Genomic DNA, 17,680 nt, shown 5'->3' with positions numbered 1-17,680 from the left:
CATCGATCATGAGAACCAGTGACTTCTCATGATCCTTCATTGCACTCGCGATCTTCTTCGCATAAAGCAGCAAAGAAGTATCCTGCTGCTCAGCTGCTGGATTTATAACATATACATTGCATACACGTCTGATCGTGGACTCATGTGGCAATTTGAGATCTCCGTAGTTACGCAAGTGTAAGAAAGGGCCATTTATTATACACATGTTTCTTCTTTCCGCAAGTGTCGTTCTGTGCAGCGAGCGTGCTTTTGTGCCCACACGTGTGCTTTCTGCACGGGGAGCGTCCTTGGCGCCGCCCACCGTTCTGCGAACGGACCGATGGTCGCCCGCTTCGTTACCAATTGGTGTGGTCGTTAGGGTCGCGGGCAATGCCCCCGCCACCCGAAGTACGAACTGGAGAGCCGCGCGGCGTCTGCTTTCAAGTGGGCCCGTGCACATGTGCGCGTGAGTGTGTGCGTGTGTGTGCGCTTCCGGTGCATTGTAAGTGCGCGGTAGCCTGCGGCGCTGGGAGGAGACACAGCGAAGAGACGGACGACAAGGAACGAGTGTCTCAGAGAGTGTGTGTGTGTGCGATGCTCGACGGTGCGGGTGCGCGAGCGGGTGCGAATTCGGGAGTAACTATTTTAGCATGTAAATAAGTTTTTGTAAATATATCCTTTTGCATTTCCTTCACATGAGTGCTTAATCGTCTCATTTCTTCAGCGCGTATTTGCTAACAATAATTTAATCTTAAGGGTCATCTCTAACATTAATCAGAAGTGGGATTGTAACTGCGCGAACCGGACTGGAGACTGCGAATTCCATAGAGCGAACTGTAGTTAATCACGACCATGAGCGAGACACGTTCAGGAGCGACAGCGGGCACCACTGACGGTCAAGATGGAGGAAAAGTGAGCGACAGCATTTCAGTGAGCGACTTCTTGAGCGCGATGCGGGAAAAAGACCGTCTGTTGGCCAGTCTGCTGGAGATGCTCGCTCTACCAGCGTCATCAGGAGCGCCAGGCGTGGCAGCAGCAACAACAACCTATCAGGTGATGCCTGACCTCAGCAAGAACATTTCTGACTTCGATGGCAGCGGCGATGCGGCGTCGGCGAAAGAGTGGCTGGGAAACCTGCAGACCACCGCTACACTGCACCGATGGCCTGAACCATTCAAGTTGGAGACTGCTAAGTGCCACCTTGTGGGACCTGCCAAGGACTGGCTGCGTTCTCGCAAAGAAGTGAGTACGTCGTGGGAAAATTTTGACTACCACTTCCGCCGCACCTTCTGCGGCCAGACACGAGCGGCAGAACGATGGAGGAAGATGCAAGGGCGAGTACAGCAGCGCAACGAAAGCACAACAACCTACTTCCATTCAAAGGTGCGTCTTTGTCGAGAGGCCAACCTCGATTTTTGTGACACCCGGGAGCAGGTGCTGACCGGTCTCCGCTCAAGGCAGCTCTGTACTATGCTACTTGGACGCACCCACGACGACGACGACGATCTTCTCCACGATATTATGGAATTTGAGCGTATCGACCGAGAGCGGGAGCAAAGGTTTGGCGGCACGCGTGAGAAGAGGCATTTCCCGGCGGCCACCGAAAGGGTTGCAGAAAGACCACCTGCGCGGAAGTCTACATACGATCGATTTGGCAAGGACAGGAGACCACCCCTGACCAACGAAAGAGGCCAGTTCAAATGCTACAACAGTGGGCGATTCGGACACATCTCCCGCGATTGTCCAGAAGAAAGGCATGAGATGAAATGCTTACGGTGTGGGAAGAGCGGCCACACGCAGCGTCATTGTTCGATGAGCCAAAGCAACGAGACCAACACAGTGACCGACACCGAACAGAAAATCGCCGCTGGAGCGCTACTGAAGCAGCCCATGCTGAACGGGACGACGACCCTCGTCGGCATGATCGACAAGGGCAGCTCTGGATGCCTCCTGCGTGCCTCTGCGGCTGCACGTTGCGGTGCGAGGCTGACGAAGGATGCCACGGCCCTCTACGGTTTCGGCAGCCAAGGTACTCCTTCGGCCAGGGCGATCGGCAAGTGCTACACAGACCTCGAGATCGACGGTGTCAAAGGCGAGAACGTTCCTTTTCTTGCAGTGCCAGACGATACTTTGACAGTTGACTTGCTTGTCGGGAGAACGTACACAGAACTACCTTACGTGGCCTACGCCAGGCCGGGTGGTTGTTTGCGCTTCTGGCACAAAAGTGTATGTCCGTTCTCTCACCTGTAGCCGTTGAATGAGCCCAGACTGCGTGTGAAAGCGACTAGAGAGACCGTCATTCACTCTAACTCCATTAATTGGATAACCTTATCATCAGATTCCGATTTGTCAGGCCCTGTTTTGTTCAGTACACTTGGAAGCGAAATTCTTGTCGACATGAGAGAAGGGGAGATTAGTGTGCCGATTTTCACGAGCGGAGACAAAGACTTGCTTGTGAAAAGGGGACGGCGACTCGGGCGCGTCATGAAGGTTGACGTTGTGGAGATACCTGACAGCCAAAACCAACCTGCCCGCGTGAGCGAGAGCGATGCAACTGAGCCCAAGGTTTTCTGCGTTGCGACAGAGCGCAGACCAATCGAGGATCAGCAGCTTGAAGTAGGGCCCTCAGTAACGAAGCAGCAAAAGGCTGAACTTCTTGGCCTTCTAAATGAATATCGCGACTGCTTCGCCAGCAACATTAGCGAGCTGGGATGCACTCCTGTGCTTAAGATGGACATCACGCAGACACCTGGAAGTTCGCCTGTTGCGGTTAGGCCGTACCGAACAAATGCCGCGGAGAGAGAGACAATTCGTGAGATTGTTGGAGAGTGGAAAAGAGAGGGTATCGTAAGCGAGACCTCGTCGCCTTACTCGAGCCCAGTGATCCTAGTGCAAAAAAAGAACGGCGAGAAGCGTTTAGTCGTCGATTACCGCCGCCTGAACGCGCAGACATTGAAGGAAAAGTACCCGCTCCCTAGCATGGACGAACAGCTTGAGAAACTGTCTGGGGCGAAGCTGTACACTGTGCTGGACCTTGCTCACGGCTATCTGCAGGTGCCACTCAGTGACGAAGCAAAGAGCGAAACAGCTTTCATAACACCAGATGAGACAGGGCAGTTCGAAAGGATGACGTTTGGGCTCACAAACGCTCCATCGGTGTTCCAGCGCCTGATGAATCGAGTCTTCGGGCCTTTGAGGGGCACGATTGCAATGTGCTATTTGGATGACGTGCTCATTCCGGCACGGAACTGGAACGAGTTACTCGTGCGGCTGCGCCAGGTTCTCGAAGCTTTAAAAAGGGCGAATCTAACCCTGAGACTTAGCAAGTGCGCCTTCGCTAAGGACAGCGTTGAATTTGTGGGTTTTCGCCTCAAGGAGGGAACGGTGCAGCCCGGAGAAGCTAAGGTGCAGGCAATAGAGCTTTTCCCTGTACCGAAAAACGCTCATGACGTCAGGCGGTTCTTGAGGCTGACGAGCTTCTTTCGGCGTTTCATCGCGAAATATGCTGTGATTGCCGAACCTCTCACCAGGCTCACCAAGAAAGAAGAAAATTTTGTATGGGGCTCTGAACAAGAGGAAAGTTTCCAGGAGCTCAAATCAAGGCTCATGTGTGAACCTGTACTCCAGCTGTATGACCCGAAAGCGGAGACTGAGTTACATACCGATGCATGTGCGAAAGGACTAGCAGCAATGCTGCTCCAAAAGTAGGGCGACAAATGGCATCTCGTCTATTGTGCTAGTAAAAAGACGACGGACGCGGAAAAGAATTACCACTCGTCTAAGCTCGAGTTAATGGCAATTGTTTGGGCAGTGGATCGCCACAGACCGCTGCTGCTGGGAATACACTTTACAATTGTTACCGACTGCCAGGCTTTGGTTTACCTCAACGCGCAGCGAACCCAAAAGCCGCAAATCGCAAGGTGGTATGATTTGATCCAGGAGTTCGAGTTCACAATCAAGCACCGCCCGGGAACGCGAATGCTCCACGTCGACTCTCTCAGCCGTGGTCCCGTGGAAGCTCCTCAAGACACGATGAACTCCCTGCTAGAAGAAAGGTTCGAGGTGTGCGTGGCGTGTGACCTTGCCGAACAAGTAATGGTTCTTCAGAGAGGCGATGAAGAGCTGTGAGTGCTTCTAACCATTCTAGAGAAACCGGAGAGCGATCGTACGAAGGAAGAGAAGGCAAGAGCGAGGGGTTACAACGTGAGGGAAGGAAGACTCGTGAGAGAGATAGAAGAGGTCGGAAACCTGAAGTTCAAATTCGTACTGCCAAAATGCATGCGAAAGGCGGTTGTGGTGCAATCGCATGATTTGATGGGACACTTCGCACTGGAAAAGACAGTTTCCAAAATCCAAGAGAGCTTTTGGTTCCCACGAATGAGGAACTACGTCCGGAAGCACATTTTGCAGTGTTTCGAAAGCATTTACAACAAAGTACCTGCTGGCAGACGAGAAGGTCTTTTACACCCAATTCCGCCGGGCAAACGACCGTTCGAGGTGATACATATGGACCACATGGGGCCATTCGTCCCAAGCAAGAAGCGCAACCAGTACCTTCTTGTCTTCATTGACAACCTCACCAGATTTGTGAGACTGATCGCTACACGCGACACATCAACCAAGCATGTGCTCTGTGCGCTAGAGGAGTTCGTTCTCGAAAGAGGTCTGCCAAGGACAGTTATTAGCGATAGAGGCAGTTGCTTCACGTCGCGCGCCTTTGCGGAATTCTGCACTGCACGATGCATACGTCATGTGCTTAACTCGACGCGCCACCCGCAAGCAAACGGCCTTATGGAGAGAGTAAACCGGACAGTTCTTCCCGTCATCGCAACTTCAATGAGCGACCCAAAGCAGCGCGATTGGGACGAAAACCTTTCAAAGGCAGAACGTGACATCAACAATGCCGTAAACAAGACATCAGGCAAGACACCCTTCGAAATGCTGTACGGGTACCAGCCGGAGTTCCACAGCACCGCCTTGAGAAGAATTGTCGGCAGCGACGAAGCCCTATGGGAAAACCCCGAGGAATTGCGAACACGAGTTCGACAGCGCATCATCGCCGAGCAAGAGAAAAGCAAGGCAGCGTATGATCGAAGACACTTCCCGGCACGTCTCTACGATGTCGGCGACATCGTGTTCATGACTAAGGCTCCTGAGCAGACCGGTAAACCGACGAAGGCCCAGCGTAAGTACAGAGGACCGTTGGTTGTAACCCAGGCTCTACCCTCTTATACATATCGAGTGACAGAGCTCGATCAGTGCAAGAATACTCGTTTTGCGACTACAGCTCACGTGTCACAGCTTAAGGGGTGGACGTCAACGCACCCGCAAGACCGCTTAGAAGACGACGAGTCATCCACCGAAGAGGAAGACACTGCGAGAGAAGTGGAGAGTGTCCCGCGGCCACTCAGGCGTTCGGAACGCAAACGCGCAGTGCCGAGCTGAACTATTTTTCAGGCCACATCCAAGGATGCGTGCTACTAATTTTACCCACTTGTCTACTGCCTGCATCCGTTCTATTCTAGTTGTATTCACACGTCTGTATATGTTTCCTAACTGTTTGCGAAGTGTTTGTGTGTTGTACAGTTTTGTTCACTTCTATTAACGAGGCCGTTAAGTTTTGTCAGAATGCCCGAGTGTAAGAAAGGGCCACTTATTATACACATGTTTCTTATTTCCGCAAGTGTCGTTCTGTGCAGCGAGCGTGCTTTTGTGCCCGCACGTGTGCTTTCTGTACGGGGAGCGTCCTTGGCGCCGCCCACCGTTCTGCGAACGGACCGATGGTCGCCCGCTTCGTTACCAATTGGTGTGGTCGTTAGGGTCGCGGGCAATGCCCCCGCCACCCGAAGTACGAACTGGAAAGCCGCGCGGCGTCTGCTTTCAAGTGGGCCCGTGCACATGTGCGCGTGAGTGTGTGCGTGTGTGTGCGCTTCCGGTGCATTGTAAGTGCGCGGTAGCCTGCGGCGCTGGGAGGAGACACAGCGAAGAGACGGACGACAAGGAACGAGTGTGTCTCAGAGAGTGTGTGTGTGTGCGATGCTCGACGGTGCGGGTGCGCGAGCGGGTGCGAATTCGCGAGTAACTATTTTAGCATGTAAATAAGTTATTGTAAATATATCCTTTTGCATTTCCTTCACATGAGTGCTTAATCGTCTCATATCTTCAGCGCGTATTTGCTAACATTAATTTAATCTTAAGGGTCATCTCTAACACAAGTACCTATAAGCATTAGGAGAGATGGTAAATAGAAGGCTGGAAAATAACAACAGCTCTGAAAAGTAGCGGGGTGACTCGCTTAAACGGAGAAAGACTTGTTCCTTTAAAAATGTTCAAGCATCTTGCCGATCTTCGTCTTGCATTCCTTGATTTGTCGCGTTTTCAAGAAGAGATAGCACGAGATTCAATATGCCACCTGTCTTGTCTTAATGTTTGGGGAAGGCAGGGGCCTTATCAGAGCTCTCAATGGCATCCAACAGACCTGCCAAGCACCGAATATCATTCACAGATTTTGGAATGATCTCCACGCCATCAAGTTTGGTGACCTCGACATCATGAAAATACAGCTTTAGAGAGAGGTCCTCGGTGACTTTAGCCGACTTTTTGATTGCTGGGGCACCATCGACAGTCAGATTGAGGAAGAGTATAAAGTCATGCTGGGAAACCACCGTCCAGATTCATGGTATGCATTTCAACAGCGCCAGAAAGTTGTCAATTTTGTTTCTGTCCTCTTCCGCCTGATGTGCTTCAATAGACAAGTTGACGTGCATCTTGAAACGCAGCAGCCTCTCGGCGCGTCCTCTTTTCATCTGGGCCCCTCGAGACGTGCTTGCATTTGGGGCAGAAAGATATGCCGGGCAGTCTGGAAGCATGCTTGGAACAGCAGCAGGTCGTAACCGTACGAGCTTCACCGCAACATCTACTACTTTTCTGGTCTTTGTATCCGTGTAGCTTGTGCTATTTATCATGTCGGGCGGTTTAAAGTGGTGCTCGCAGACCTGGGATAAGAAAAAAACAAAGACAATAACAGCTGTAGAACCTGAAGCTTAAAAATCAGACAGGTCCATGACAGTACGAGAAAAATTTCTATAAATGTCGTGTGAACTGAATGCCAGCAATAATATTCCGCTACGGCTTTACAGATTTATCCGGTCCAAAAGAGGCAGCACTACGGAATTATCTCGCAACATGTTGCCCGCAGCGTTTTCAATGCAACTGAGGGAGGAGTAACAACGGCAGTTAAAGGAATGTTTCCTTGCCACCGACCGCTTTCCTGGAGTGAAGTGCGCACGGTGGATAGCTCTAATCCATTGAGCTCTCCTTGCTTGATTCGAAGGGAAGGTGAGGACTCGCACACGCTCACCACCATCGTAGTTCCCGCAGCAGCGTGGCACGCAGCAATGCTCAGGCATTATCACAGCCTGCACACTGGACGCACACCTCCTGGCACCGAAGTACTTCCTCGTCGTTACCGACATCGTTACCGTAACGGTGCTAACCCTGAAACAGCGTTGAGTTTCGTGACACGCTGCACGAACAAAAAAGAAACGCAGAAATGCGAACACGTGCAACTACGTTCATAAAATAAAGGAAGTGTTGTTTACAGCTGTGCAAACGCATTTTCCAGTCGAGCACTCTGTACGAAAATGAAAAAGTATAAGAAAACCACGTTCAAAAAACAAAATTTCCTTCCAAAATAAGCTGTTCAACAGAAAGTATAAATTTTTACGAAATAACATTTTTATTTTTGCAGGAAATCAGTAATAAAACGATCAAAATGTTTTCTTAAATTCCATACTTCGGCTGGTACTGCTCCGCGCACGCCTTGTTGCACCAAGATCACGGAGACCGGTTCGAGAAACTGGGGGCACGACGGGCGCTCCTCGAGAGCGCCGAGAGCTGGTCCGTCGTAGTGTGATGACGTATCCACAAAAGAGAGGAGGATATGGAGAGGCTTTAATAGTCTAGAGGGTGTTGATCTGTGTCGCAGCTTGAGCAGCCACTTCATGGGCATGAAAACTACTTCGCGAGTTGTTCGCTGTTGGGCTGTTTTCATGAAGTTCAGGATTTCTACCTGAAGTTAGGCATTTGTCGCGAAGCATATATTGTAGCTTCTTTCAGCCTTCCTAGAAATTCTCTCGACATTCCAAATTTTTAAAGGTAGTGCAACAACCGCCCCCTCTTCAGTTATGACTTCTACGGCGCCAGCTGGCGGGCCTGCTATCCCAACGCTCGCAGGGCTTGCTACGCACTAAGTACCACCGCCAAAATTTCTTGCATAACACTACGAGTAGCTTCAGGATCAGCAAACAGATTCTTAATTCAATACCTCACGCAGTCAACTCCTTACCGGACACTTTAAAAATGTATAACACTTAGCACGATCGACGCCTATAGGCTGGTGGTACGGGACACAAGAAAAAAGTAAAGGAACACGGAAGTGTGTGTGGGCGCGGCGCTGCTCGATAATGAGCATTTGACTCAAGGCCCACCCCCTACGGCTCCTGCGCGCTTTCGCCTGCTGCCTCGGAGGTACAGCGAGAGATCATCGGCATGTCGGGAAAGCGGTGCACACCCGTCTGCGCTTTGCAGCAGCTGGCCAGAGCCGTCATACACGAGGATCTCCAGGACCATCTCCTCGTGCAAACCGACGGCTCAGTGGCCCGCGAACGCCGCTCCCTTGCAGCGGCGGCTACCATCCCCGCCCTGCGACTGCACAGCCAGCAACACGCAACCTTCCTGGGCTCCTCCACCACGGCGGAGTTGATGGGGATCCGGCTCGGGCTGGACCTGCTGCTGACCCTCTGGCCTCCGCAGCCAGGTGTGCTTTGCAGTGCGAGTCCAGCGCTGCCATCTGCCGCCTGCAATCCAACGGCCGCGGTACCCCACTAGTGTGGGACATTCGCTCGCGCATCGAGCGTCTTGCTCAGAGAGAATGCGCCGAGCGTGCACAGTGGGTGCCCGGTCACTGCGGCATCGCCGGCAACGACGAAGCTGACGACCTCGCGACCGCCGCACATCTACTACCTCCCAGTGATCTGCCCCTCGCGCTGGATGACGTGCGTGCGGTCATCCACGACCATCTCAGAAAGCAGCACCCCGACCCACGCATCGCAGGAGGTGAGCGCATCGACAGTATTACCGTCTGTCGCGCACTTACAAGGTCGCAACGTGCAATGATCCTACGCGCGCACATTGTCTGCGTGTCGCCCGGGGAACGACGGGAGCGTCACGGAATCGCGCCACATTCTCACAGCCGGAGCCGACCGCGGCGGCTGCGTTTTTATGGAGGCAAAACGCTAAGGTGCCCGTGTGCTGTGCGATGCCAGTGTACGTTAAAGATCCCCAGGTAGTAGAAATTATTCCGGAGCCCTCCACTACGGCACCTCTTTCTTCATTTCTTTTTTCACTTCCTCCTTTCTCCCTTCCCTAACGCGCGGTACAGGTGTCCAACGATATATGAGACAGATACTGCGCAATTTCCGTTCCCCAAAAAACAATTTATTATTATTATTATTATTAATATTATTATTATTATTATTATTATTATTATTATTATTATTTTTATTATTATTATTATTATTATTATTATTATTATTATTATTATTATTATTACTATTATTATTATTATTATTATTATTATTATTATTATTATTACCCCTGTATGGCGCGGCGGCGATGGGGCCGAAAACCGCCGCAGCAACCGCTGGCGCGGTGTTCTAATCGAAAGAGGCGCCGGACTCCGCCAAACCATTTGTGGCGGGCGCTCGCTTCTCACAAGTGACTCTGCGCCAGTGCCTTTTTTTCTGCCGCGTGGAGAAAAAAACAGCAGCGGCGGCGGCGGGGTCCGAAGGACATGCCAAAGGTGCGGTGAAAGTCGTCTGTCGTCGACTGGCGCTACTTTGCCTGACTATTATTGCAGAAAAATCAATGCGATCTCTCAAGCGGTGAAAAAAGTTTGAAGTTAGATGAATAACTTTGCGGAACTCCACAGTTTTTACAGCGAAACACCACCCGTACAGCACCAAAAGATGTTTATACGGATATAGCAAGCTACTATTAAAGCGCTGCGCACTGCGGTCACATTATTCTGGCCAATATGAACGAAATCGACATATGGAGGGGGTAATCAACTCTGTTATCAATTTAGGAATAGTTTTCCGGGGCTTGCAAGATTGGTGTTTCTACCAACGTTCAAAAATTAGGCTATCAAATCAGTTTGGAAAACATTTTACCAGTATCGGCTAATACACATGCAAATTTTCAGATTTTTCTCGATAGCAGAACTCGATGAGTGTCTGAAAGAGATAAATCCGTCATGCTAGTAACATTCCATACCATATCGTTTTGCTGACATTCCTGTCTGTTTGAATGCATTCTAATCTGATATGCTTCTTTGTGCACAACAGTGTCTATTGCAAATGCTTGTATTTTACAGTTCTGTATTTACTGTATGTGCTGAAACTTAGCCAATGTTTGGTTGAGTAAAGGATTGAATTTTTGCCCAAAGTTTCTCTCTCTATTTCCATGTAAATAGAACAGGTGTCTAGCTAAATGTAACGACGTTTTTAGCAATTGAAGGAGTGTCCTAGGCGCGTAAAATGTGTTCAGTACTGCTGAGCGTCGTGCGGCCTGCTCTGCAGTATCTATTCAAAGCAAAACTTGAGTTTCAGTCCGGTGTGCGTATATGACATTGAAGTGACCTTCGCACTTGGCGATCTCATAGCAACAGACTGAAGAAGTTGGCGCGGGAAAAACGAGGACAAGCGAGACAAACAAACACGAGCGCTTGTCTCGCTTCTCCTTGTTTTTCCGCGCCCACTACTTCAGTATCAACATCAACCAACTAGCCGAACTTTCAGCTCTCATAGCAACACCTTTAGGTCAGATGACAAGCATATTTTGACTATGGCCAGTGGGATGGTGTCTCCAAATTAGACCCGGGTCGTTTCCGAAATGTTGCCCATCCCACTCTTCAAATTTGTCCTTCATTGATTTGTACCAAAATCTATTTTCAGGCTAATTTCAATGTGCTCGATACGATGGCAGTCTCTTATTGTGACCCGGGCAGGCCCCGAAATTTGGCCTCGGCTAATTTGGACCAACCATAACTGAGCGTCCAACCTTAGTGAGCTTGCAACCAGAAGTGAGCGTGACCGACACGATAACGACCTCCAAATCTGGTCCGGGCCATTGCCAGGATGCTTTCGCTCGACCTTTAGTATAACCACGATTAAACCCTGCCTAAATTTCTTTTTCGCACTGCGCACTCGATTAATTCGTTTATGATGACCAGCTAGCTCTTTAAATATTAACTTCTTGTTCGCAGCAAGGTACCGTCCGAGTAATTTTTTTCTTCAAGCTCTAAAAGATAGCGCGAGAAATCTAAATACACAACAGTGGTGCCACTTGAGCGCAACAGATGCATATTCATTTATCGTATATCCCGCGCCCAGTGCAAACACAAAACTCATCGGAGACTCGTTTACCTGGAACGCAACGTGTATTGCCAAATAAAATAAAACGCCATCCGCTCTCTGTTCCTTGGCAGCGGCCGCTTTTCGGGGCGCACGACGCGTGCATCTCCCGACGGAGAAAAGAAAAAAATGGGGGGGGGGGGGTCCTTTTTTTGTTCCCGCGCACCCACGCACCGGCGCATCTCCGCCGCCGAAGCCCCGATATGGAAGCTGCGACGCTCGCCAGCGCCATCTGTCCCTCGGTACAAGCAAACCGGGGGTCACGTGAGTCTGGCTCAAAACAGGTTGAGCAGTAGTTAAACCGCAGAATATTTTTCTGCAGCCTCGCCACCAATGTTTCTATTCAAAATAGGCGCACGTGCGTTTCTATACACTTTTTAAGAGAATTATTTTTCTGAAATATCTACAGTGTAAGGACTCTTTACACAAGTGGTCTGGTTTTCAAGGACATCGCAATAAGTCATCATTTTACAGGTATCACATATATGCAAATGACATTTCATTGCACAATTCATGGTTTCTACACGAGCTGGCTTAAAGCAGCTTCATTGTGAATTTAAGTGGAATACAAGGAAGGAAAAGATGAGCAACACTCGCCAAACTTCCTTATACGGAAGCATGGGCGTGGACACACCTCTGTCGCTAACAACAATGAACCTTGTTGACCAGCGGAGGAGGAAGGCCTCCTTACCCAACACGACGAGCTCTTGATTCAAGTGTTACAGCATCAAAGTTCTAAGGCGGTACAGTAAAGGAAACATTGCTTTCTACGGGTGTACCCGCAAGACAGCAAGTCCCCTGTTTTCCAGAGTACATAAGCGCCCGCACACAATATTAATTCAACAAAGAAATTGCGATTGCGACTCTGCCACTGCATGCGCTCCTGGAACATTCGCGTTGCAAAGCGCCAGAAAGTGCGCACGACTGGGCATTCAAAAACGGCATGGTTCAGAGTTTCAGTTCTACCACATTGCGGACATGAGGCAGAGGGCGCCCCGCCCCACGCCGCAAGGCGGTCAGCTGTGGGTGACGCTTCCCATTCGCGAAGCCAAGTAAAATTTGATACATCAGTGGGGAGAGAGGCAAAAATTCTTTGCTTCTGCCTTTTGCACAATTTCCTGCGCTGGTCTACATTCAGGGTGCGAAACGCAACATATTCGCAAGTTTTACTCGCGGACAATTCTTTCAAATCACAATCAGGAAGTGCACCTTCAAGAAATTTTAAGGATCTCACGACATATGCATAGAAAGCTGGCGACTTTTCTGCCGCAGGGCCTTTCCAATTTGATAACTCAGTGGGCTTGGCAGCATCACTCGGAGCACGATGCTAAGCTTCGTGCTTTGCTTCGTACAGGTTTTGCTGGAACTGCTCGGAAACACCGGCGGCAATCCTTCACCCATCGACGGTTATGCCTGCAGGGTGACATCAGCAATACCGCTGCAGCACCTGCCTGACTGCTCGACAGACGCGCTGCATCTGACAAGACTACCGCACGTGGAGAACTGCGCTGTGACGTGCACATTGGAGCGTCCGTTTGACACTACAGTGACCCCAGTGACATCATCTGAGCCCTATAAAATCCCGGTCCTTCCCTCGGCGCCTTTCAGTGGGTTTGGCAGCATAGCCCGGAGCACGATGCTAAACTTCGTGCTTTGCTTCGTACAGGTTGGTGAAAAACGACCTTCTCATGATTCTCTCAGAAGCAATTGTGTTTTTCTGGTGGTGCTGCCGAGCCCTGGCCTTGCTTGTCAATGCGTGACAGAATCGTTGTGCGTTATTTGTTTGCTGTTAAAGCTCAGCGGCGACGTTGAGGAAAACCCTGGTCCAAATGCCGATAAAATAGAACAAATTCTTCTTACTGTCACATCCATAAAGGCTTCCCAGAATCTCTTAGAAACAGGTCTGCAAAGTGTGCAAAGCCAGCTTTCCGAAATAGAAACTAGTCTTGCCTCCCTTCAGCTGTACAATGAAAAGGTACAAAAATGCGAGGAAGCCTTGAGTGCAATGGGCAAACAGTTAGAACAAATGAGCAGCAAACTTGATGATTTTGAAAACAGAAGTCGCAGGAACAATATAATCATTTTTGGCATAGAAGAACACGAAGGCGAGAATACTGAGGAACTTGGAAAACGGGTCAAGAATGACATATTCAAAGGCACTCTAGGCATTGATGTTAGATCTATCGAGCGTATCCACCGGCTAGGAAAAAGTAACGCAGATCGGTCACGGCCTGTCATACTCAGATTATACGACTTCTCCGAAAAACTAAAAATCCATCAAAGCTGCTTCAAACTGAAAGGTAGAGACTGGTCAATCACCGAGGACTATTCCGTACCGGTTCGTGAAGTACGCAAGAGCCTATGGCACTCACCCAAGATAAATCGAGACAACGGTGATAAGGTGGCTCTGATATTTAATAAACTAAACATAAACGACAACCTGGACATGTGGGACAAAAGCGAAAACAAGCGAGTGCTGCTAAAGCATGCCGAGCGTGCACCAGCCAAAAGTGCCGCAGGTAGCAGCGACTGACCACAGGCTTCGGCACCATATACACTACTATGTTTCAATGCCAGAAGTAGCGTTTAAAAACCGATAAATATGAAGAACTGTTGTTGCTGTACTCGCCGGATGTAGTTGTAATAACAGAACCTGGCTACATTCCAATATACACGACTCAGAAATAGTTCACAGCTCCTACGCCTTGATCCGCTCAGACCGCGATGGGCGAGGAGGCGGCGTAGCCATTGCAATAAAAGAGAACCTCGTTTTCCAGTAAGAATGTGGCATACCAAACCATGAAAGTGTCTGGTGCACTGTCAACATTAAGGGCAACTTGGTACTAGTGGTCGGTATATACAGACGACCGAATGCACCAATTGATTACCTTCTTCAAATGCACGACTTCCTTAATAGCAAATTCAACGCTCGCGCAAAATTCATCGTCACAGGCGATTTCAATTTGCCAGATATCGACTGGACGAACTTAGTAATTGGAAAAAAACGAAATAAATAACTGCGAAAACCTTTTGGATATAATGTTTAGTTTTTCGCCATCTCATGTGGTAAATGAGCCAACGCGTTTCCAAGGAACCGCAATTTCCGTACTAGATCTAGCATTTGTGTCTATTTTTCTCTGTTCTGAAATTAGTTTGGAAAACGGGATTTCGGACCATAAATTGCTCTTTCTCACTTTTCCTCACCTGCGCCACCACGCTGATCGTAATCACAGTAACCCTTTCGTCACTATTAATGACTACAGCAGGACAGATGATGTAGGCATTATAGATCATCTGGAATCAATCCTCGACAGTTTTTCTTGTGCAGATTCCCGCTGTTTAAATAGCCTATGGCTACAAGTAAAAGCAGCGATAACACAGTGTGAGGCAAAATTTGTACCTACAAGGATAAAACGAACAAAAAGGAAAACCCCGTGGATTACACGTAACATCATTCATCTGAAACGAAGACTACAGCGTATGCGCAGAAGAAAAGGAAATAGTTTTCAGATAAGTGAACTTGCGAGCAAACTAAAACTGGAAATTAAGAACGCGCGGGAAATGTTCTTCACAACAACTTTATCTAATTTTATAACTCGAGATCCAGGAAAGTTCTGGCGGTATTTATCGAGCCCTGAGCCCCGTGTATCACAAATGGAAATAGACGGTAGAGTGGTTACAGGCCCCCATATTATCGCAACTTCTTTTAATCAACATTTCCAGTCTGTATTTACTCGTGAGTTTGCTACAAGCGCTAACATAAGTGAGCCACAATCACTGATGCCGGATATCGTGATTACCGAGACATGTATAGTGAACTTGCTTTTGCAGATTGATGTCAAAAAGTGTCCTGGTCCAGACAACATATTAAATACATTTCTGAAGCGATACGCGGAACAACTGGCCCCGTTTTTGCACAAAATTTTCACACTTTCCCTAGAAACGGGCGCCCTTCCGTCCGACTGGCTATGGGCAAAGGTTATTGCAATTCACAAAAGCGGCAGCAGCCTATCTCTAGACATGTATAGACCAATTTCATTAACTGGCTGCAGCTGCAAGCTATTAGAGCATATAATCAACAAATCCATAACAACGTTTTTGGAAGAAAATAACTTAATTTACAGCATACAACACGGCTTCAGAAAAGGACTGTCAACAATCACTCAGCTATTAAATATAACAAATGATTTTGCACAAGTGATCGATTCCCAGCTTCAAGCAGATGCCATTCTGATCGACTTTAGGAAGGCATTTGATCGTGTTCTACATTCTAAATTAATCTACAAGCTCTGTACTATTGGCATTAATTCAAAAGTAATAACCTGGACAAAAATCTTAACCACAGGTCGCACGCAATATGTTGAAATGAATAATGCACAATCCGAACGACTGAACGTTTTCTCCGGGGTCCCACAAGGATCCGTCTTGGGACCGATCCTTTTCCTAATATATATCAACGATATCCATGCCTGCGCTGAACCTGGAATAACAATAAGGCTTTTCGCTGACGACTGCGTTCTGTACACTACGGTACGTAGACCGGACGACCAGTTAAAATTAAATTCTTCTGTAAATAACATTGCAAGGTGGTGCGAAACATGGGGAATGGAAATTAATATCAACAAAACGTCTTGCATCTGATTTACCCGTAAATAAGTGCCTCTTGTATATTCTTACAATTTATCAGGATCTAACATAATGAGGGTGGATACGGTGAAATATTTAGGCGTTACATTTACCCATAGGCTAAGCTGGAACACGCATATATCCAACACGTGTGCAAAAGCATTCAAACAGCTCGGGTTCCTCCGTATAAAACTGTCAGCAGCTCCTCCTCATGTAAAATTAACAGCCTATAATACCCTCATAAGGCCCATCCTTGAATACGGCACCATCATTTGGAGCCCCCATCAGTCTTACCTCAGCGAACAACTCGAAAAAATTCAAAATAAGGCCCTCGGGTTTATTTATTCCTCACGTCATGACAGCGTATCTTCCCTGCGAGCTAAAGCGCGTATCCCTACCCTTGCTTGTCGGCGACGCGTTGTTTCGATGGAGTTTCTTTTTATTCTTTACAATGATCGCATAAGACTTGATAAAAATCAGTACATCAAGGCACCTTATCATCGTTCGAAGGGATTAAACCATGAGAAGTGCATCAGACCCATCCGAACGCGATGTAACACATATAAATTCTCATTTTTTTCCGTTAGCCATTGAAGAATGGAATAATCTGCCTCACGAATTCATGGACGATGTCTCTCTTGATATCGTTTTGAAAAACGTAGAGTCGGTTCTTGAAAAACAAAATTTACAATAAAAAGAGCAAAAGGAGGAAAAAGAAAGAAACCTCCTACGATATCTTGCGGTATTCACCGCGAGTGTTCCGTTTTATATATTCTTTTCTTTCTCTTAGTTGTGCCTTTTTGGCTATAGTGTTGACCTGTTTGTATCGATTCGTGGTTTCGTCGTTCTCCTTTCCAGTGTTTTAAATGCATCGAAATGAACGTGTATAGCAATGCGCATGTCCTTTGACCGTTGATGGTCTCAGCCTACTTGCTATGGTCTTTTCTACTGCAGGCGCATGTTTTGTATCTCGCGTATGTTATACTGGATATGCTATTGTTTAGTATAATTGTCCCATTATTTTGCCCACTCCTGTAAGAGCCTAACTAGGCTTACAGTATCCTTAAATAAAAAATAAATAAATAAAAAGCGACGCGATGTTCCCATCAAATATGCTGTTCGTGCTCTTCCTCGGTGCGCTGTGTCTGAGATAAGGTCCCACATGGCCGTTAAGGCGAATACGCGACACTTAACTTCAAGATCCGGGATGCTGAAGCCACCCATATCGGTGGGCAGGCGGATAAAAACTCTTGCAACGCTCTCTGGGTGTCCACCCCAGAATAAACATCCACACGCTGTGGCCAGCCTCTGGAGGACGCGGCGAGGAGCGCGCGCTATTTTTGCGACGTAGAATAAGGAAGCAATTATGCTTGTTCTGATAAGGTAATCTCGTTCGGAGAAAGGTAGGTCGAAAGATTTTGCGACTTCGATGCGCTGATCCGCTTTGCGAGGAACGTGACGCCACGGACTTTTACGCCACCTACCCATTGGACACCATCAGGAAATTGATCATTAAAAGATCCAAAGTGTAATGCCTGGCTTTTAGCTGGATTGAAACGTGCACCTGACAGGCAGCTGTAAATGTGAAAGAGCCTCAGAAA

The 17,680-nt window shown here is 48.3% G+C and overlaps 1 protein-coding gene across 1 annotated transcript; it reads left to right on the top strand.

Annotated features, from left to right (window-relative positions):
• The first annotated feature begins 831 nt into the window (after positions 1 to 831).
• On the top strand, positions 832 to 2,229 carry LOC144125790 (uncharacterized). The gene has a single exon (XM_077659531.1). It carries the CDS (start codon positions 832 to 834, stop codon positions 2,227 to 2,229), a length of 1,398 nt encoding a protein of 465 aa, XP_077515657.1.
• The last annotated feature ends 15,451 nt before the right edge of the window (positions 2,230 to 17,680 follow it).

Source organism: Amblyomma americanum, chromosome 1 (assembly GCF_052857255.1).
Source record: "Amblyomma americanum isolate KBUSLIRL-KWMA chromosome 1, ASM5285725v1, whole genome shotgun sequence".
NCBI lineage: Eukaryota > Metazoa > Arthropoda > Arachnida > Ixodida > Ixodidae > Amblyomma > Amblyomma americanum.
This window is presented reverse-complemented; position numbering and strand designations above follow the sequence as displayed.